General features: G+C 45.3%; 1 protein-coding gene across 1 annotated transcript; it reads left to right on the top strand.

Moving 5' to 3' along the window:
* Positions 1–961: 961 nt before the first annotated feature.
* On the top strand, positions 962–5,065 carry LOC140126126 (E3 ubiquitin-protein ligase TRIM11-like). The gene has a single exon (XM_072145243.1). It carries the CDS (start codon positions 1,085–1,087, stop codon positions 2,687–2,689), a length of 1,605 nt encoding a protein of 534 aa, XP_072001344.1. The 5' UTR covers positions 962–1,084; the 3' UTR covers positions 2,690–5,065.
* Positions 5,066–5,329: the final 264 nt, after the last annotated feature.

Raw genomic sequence — 5,329 nt, 5'->3', positions numbered from 1 at the left:
ATAAAGATATTTGGGGGAGGTTCATGGAGATCTCCCTAAGATGCAGCAAACAATGTTTCTGTATTTGTTGTTTGGTGCGGTGCAGCACATGTGCGGGACCATATCGTTCCTTAGCCGGGAGAAAGATAGGACATGTTCTATCTTTCCCCGTAAATACGGTACCGGGCCTTATGTTACTCTATGTAGAGGGGCGGGGGTGAGCAGCGCTCATCTCCTAGTCCTCTCCCCGGCGCAGATGTATGCCTGCTGTACTACGGTACGGCGGGCATACATTGTGTGATTGTAGCCTTAGGCCTCATTCACACTGGCATTGGGGGACGTATATACGACCGGCGTATATACGTCCCTAATAGGCCAGCACACGTGCGGTACCGTACAGTTCTGTTCCAGGGGAAAAGATAGGACAGGTCCTATCTTTCCCCGGAATACGGCACCGTTCGCCGTGTTTCTCTATGGAGAGAGGCAGGGGTGAGTAGCGCTCCCCTCTCCTCCTGTTCCAGGCTCCGACTTGTGCCCGCTGTGCTACAGTATGGTGGGCACACGTGTGTGCGCGCCACAAAACGCTCGCGTGCGACACAAACGTGTCTCAGGCACTTCTTTAATAACTGTGCAAGCAGTTTGCACTGAAAATTGGCGCAATCACCTTAGTAAATGTGGGCGATAATGTGCAAAATGGTAAAAAGCAATATACGCGCTAGGATACTGGACAAAAAAATTTGCCTTATTTTGGTTCCACAATTCCTGATGGCAGCCCTGGTCTTGCAGCGTACAGGACATGTCCAGAGATGCCCTAGAAAGCAGGGTTTCTATATTCTTAAATATGTCTGTGAGCTTCAGATTTTTTTTTAAAGTTGTCACTGTAAAAAAAAAGTTTCTCAGCAAGTGATGTTTAAAATAAAAACCTGCAATCGACAATAGCTGCCTCAATGGAGAAATGAAAAGGTATTTTATCTGTCAAAAAAAATTTTGAAAAACTATATTCAATGTTGTAAAGATACAGGATTAATAAAGAAAAAGGTCCTTAAGGGGTTAAATGAATGGGTGGGACATATGTAGTTTAGTTTTTTCCCGCCTTCTGTAAGTCATGGCGTCTGCTGACCTGAGAGAGGAGCTGCTCTGCTCCATCTGTTTATGTGTTTTTAAGGATCCTGTAACGCTGAGATGTGGACACAACTTCTGCCGGGTCTGTATTGATCGTGTGCTGGATACACAGGACGGGTCTGGAGGTTATTCCTGTCCTGATTGTAGAGAAGAGTTTCAGGAGAGGCCGGCACTGATGAGGAACATAAATCTTCATAATATAGCAGAACGTTTCCTGGTTACTCAGCCGAACCATGAGGAGATCACCGGGATCTTCTGCTCTTACTGTGTTGACTCTCCTGTACCTGATGTGAGGTCCTGTCTACATTGTGAGGCTTCTCTATGTGATAAACACCTGAAAGTCCACAGCAAGTCACCAGAACACGTCTTATCTGACCCCAGCACTTCCCTGGAGAACCGGAAATGTTCTGTCCATAAGGAACCCTTAAAATATTACTGCACTGTGGATGAAACTTGTATCTGTGTGTCCTGCAGTTTGGCCGGAGAACATCGGGGACACCGAGTGGAGATGCTGGAAGAGGCCTCTGAGAAGAAGAAGAAGTACATGAGAAATATGTTCCAAAGACTAATCATAGAAAGAGGGGAAACTGAGGAAAGAGTCCAGCGTCTGCAGGAGCACTGTACAAGAGCTCAAAAAAAGGCATCTAAGGAAGCTGAGAGAGTCACTGCCCTTTTTATAGACATCAGGAGACGACTGGACGACCTGGAGAAGAGGGTCCTGAGTGAGATCTCCAGGCAGGAGAAGGAAGAGTCCCTCTCACTGTCTGCTCTGATACAGAAGCTGGAGATACAGAAGGACAAGCTGTCCAGGAAGATGAGGCACATTGAGGAGCTGTGTAACATGACTGATCCACTGACTGTGTTACAGGAACCAGACACAGGTGACTTGTGTGACCCTGAGGAGGGGGGAGGTGATGAGGACACAGGGGGACATGATAACCAGCGCCATGATGTAGATGGTCTGGATGTGACTGTGATCTCAGACACATTACACACATTATGTGACATAATATCAGGTATAAGGAGCGGGATCTATGTGATGATCCGTGCAGACATATTACTGGATGTAAACACGGCTCATAATAAGATCCATATATCAGACGACCTGAAAACTGCAACCTGGACACAAGAGAAGCAGAATCGTCCAGAAACAGCAGAGAGATTCCAGGATGATCCTGAGGTGATGAGCAGCCGGAGATTTACCTCAGGACGACATTACTGGGATGTGGAGATCAGTAGATCGGGGATGTGGAGGGTGGGGATTTGTTATCCCAGTATAGACAGGAGGGGGCGCCAGTCATACATTGGAGATAATACCAATGCCTGGTGTTTCTTGTTTGATAATCAATACTCAGTGAGAAATGACAGTAATAAGATCCAGTTACCTGACAATATCTCCAGTGATAGATTCCGGATCTGTCTGGATTATGAGGCGGGGGAGTTGTCCTTGTATGAGCTGTGTGACCCCATCAGACACTTAGACACCTTCACCACCACCTTCACCGAGCCCCTTCATGCTGTATTCAGTGTATTTCCTAGACCTATAGATGGGTCCTGTCTAGATTACTGGTTGAAAATTAGAAGTTAACAGAGAACACCCTATGAAGCTTGGAATTAGTGGTCCTTAAAGGGATTTGCCCATGAAAGAAAATTCTCAAATTTCAATTCCCAAGTGATGTTTATACAATAAACATCATTCTACCCCCTTTCTATACATTTTTACTCAGTTTTATTGCTGTTTTACTACCTCTCACTCCTTAGCCCGGTCAGTGTAAAATTCCAGAGCGTGGGCAGGGACTAATAACTTTAGTTAATAACAGTGAATTAGAGAATGTGTTATTTTGTTATCCTGAGTAGATTTAAGAAACGTCTTTGTGGGAATACCCCTTTAAGGTGAAGAAAACTTGCTTCTTAACCTCCTTTGAGAAGAAGACACTATATATATACACTCACTGGCCACTTTATTAGGTACACCATGCTAGTAACGGGTTGGACCCCCTTTTGCCTTCAGAACTGCCTCAATTCTTCGTGGCATAGATTCAACAAGGTGCTGGAAGCTCCTCAGAGATTTTGGTCCATATTGACATGATGGCATCACACAGTTGCCGCAGATTTGTCGGCTGCACAGCCATGATGCGAATCTCCCGTTCCACCACATCCCAAAGATGCTCTATTGGATTGAGATCTGGTGACTGTGGAGGCCATTTGTGTCCAGTGACCTCATTGTCATGTTCAAGAAACCAGTCTGAGATGATTCCAGCTTTATGGCATGGCGCATTATCCTGCTGAAAGTAGCCATCAGATGTTGGGTACATTGTGGTCATAAAGGGATGGACATGGTCAGCAACAATACTCAGGTAGGCTGTGGCGTTGTACCAAGGGGCCAAAGAGTGCCAAGAAAATATTCCACACACCATGACACCACCACCACCAGCTTGAACCGTTGATACAAGGCAGGATGGATCCATGCTTTCATGTTGTTGACCCTACCATCCGAATGTCGCAGCAGAAATCGACACTAATCAGACCAGGCAACGTTTTTCCAATCTTCACCGTCAAAAAGTAAAAACAGAAACGGTGCGGGCACAGTCAGTCCGTGGGCCGAACGAAATATCGCGGCTAGGAAGGTGGTGGGGAGGTGAGGGTATGGCAGCGATCACTGTGGTCGTGCTTCAGCTTCAAAGAACAGTCCAAAAGTCCAAATACATATACAAAGAAAAAGCGGCACTCACCAGTCTCGTGAAAATTATCTTCTTTATTCACAACAAGCGGTACACGGGGAGGCACGCAGTGCCGCTAAGCCAACGGGCCGTTTCTCGCCGCTCGGCGCTTTCTCAAGGCAGTGACACTGAGTCTGCCCATTCTCCTCTGACTTCTGGCATCAACAAGGCATTTCCGCCCACAGAAGTGCCGCTGGATGTTTTTTCTTTTTCGGACCATTCTCTGTAAACCCTAGAGATGGTTGTGCGTGAAAATTCCAGTAGATCAGCAGTTTCTGAAATACTCAGACCAGCCCTTCTGGCACCAACAACCATGCCACGTTCAAAGGCACTCAAATCACCTTTCTTCCCCATACTGATGCTCGGTTTGAACTGCAAGAGATTGTCTTGACCATGTCTACATGCCTAAATGCCGCCATGTGATTGGCTGATTAGAAATTAAGTGTTAACGAGCAGTTGGACAGGTGTACCTAATAAAGTGGCCGGTGAATGTATATATATATATATATATATATATATATATATATATATATATACAGCTAAATATTTAAATTTATCTCCATATAATTTTTTTTAATGGCTCTGGGTTGATTGTTGGTGACCTGCTTCTGCGATTTCTCTAGATTAGCTATTTTGATCAGGGGACCCATTAGAGCACAGTGAAGGCTACCAGGACCTATGGTGACCTTGCTGATCACTTGTAGATCACAAAATTGAGGGGTCCGATCGGATACCTCATTTGGACCCCTCATCGCTCCGAGAGAGTAATGGAGCAGACGGCTGTGCATGAAAATAGGGGAGCCAAGAAAATAGCTATTAGGCCATTGGTCCAACATTTCATAATGGTGTTTGATATTGTTGGATTGTTGTTGGATTTAATTCATGTTGGGAAATGTGGTAGGCAGATCTTCTTCTCAGGAGACCCATGGAAGAAGATATGACATAATTAGTAAATATGTCCCCAACTTTCCACCTTGATTCAGGCCTAGCCACGCTCCTCTCACATGACGAAGGGGGCGGATTAGGTGGTTACTGAAAAGTAACAGGCCACCATTCAATTCTTGTCAGTCCATGGACATGCAATTAGGCTTTGTTAGGTTTTTTCATCAGTTCCTCCTCCGAGGATCTCTATGCCAATCCAATTCGTAAGAGGTCTGATTTTCTTTATTTTATCCCTTTTTATTTTACTATTTGCTTTTTATGTATGTCTGTTTATTTCACCATTTTTGTATCCTTTAAGCATTGTGCCTTATTTTGCATATTAAATAGTCATTTCATAAGTTTTTCTTTGTGCGCTATATGTTCCCATAACACAGGAATTGCCGCTAAGCCCTGTTACCTTGTGTGCTAGCAGTAGCTATAGGCAGTGTGTGTCTGTGTGCTAGCAATAGCTATAGGCCAGTGGTGGCGAACCTATGGCATGGGTGCCAGAGGTGGCACTCAAAGCCCTTTCTGTGGGCACCCAGGCCTTCACCCCAAAACAGAGTTTGCCAGCTAGGACTCAAGGC

The sequence above is a fragment of the Engystomops pustulosus genome, chromosome 4 (assembly GCF_040894005.1).
Source record: "Engystomops pustulosus chromosome 4, aEngPut4.maternal, whole genome shotgun sequence".
Lineage (NCBI taxonomy): Eukaryota > Metazoa > Chordata > Amphibia > Anura > Leptodactylidae > Engystomops > Engystomops pustulosus.
The sequence above is the reverse complement of the archived record's forward strand: the minus strand, read 5'-3'. Positions and strand labels throughout refer to the sequence as shown.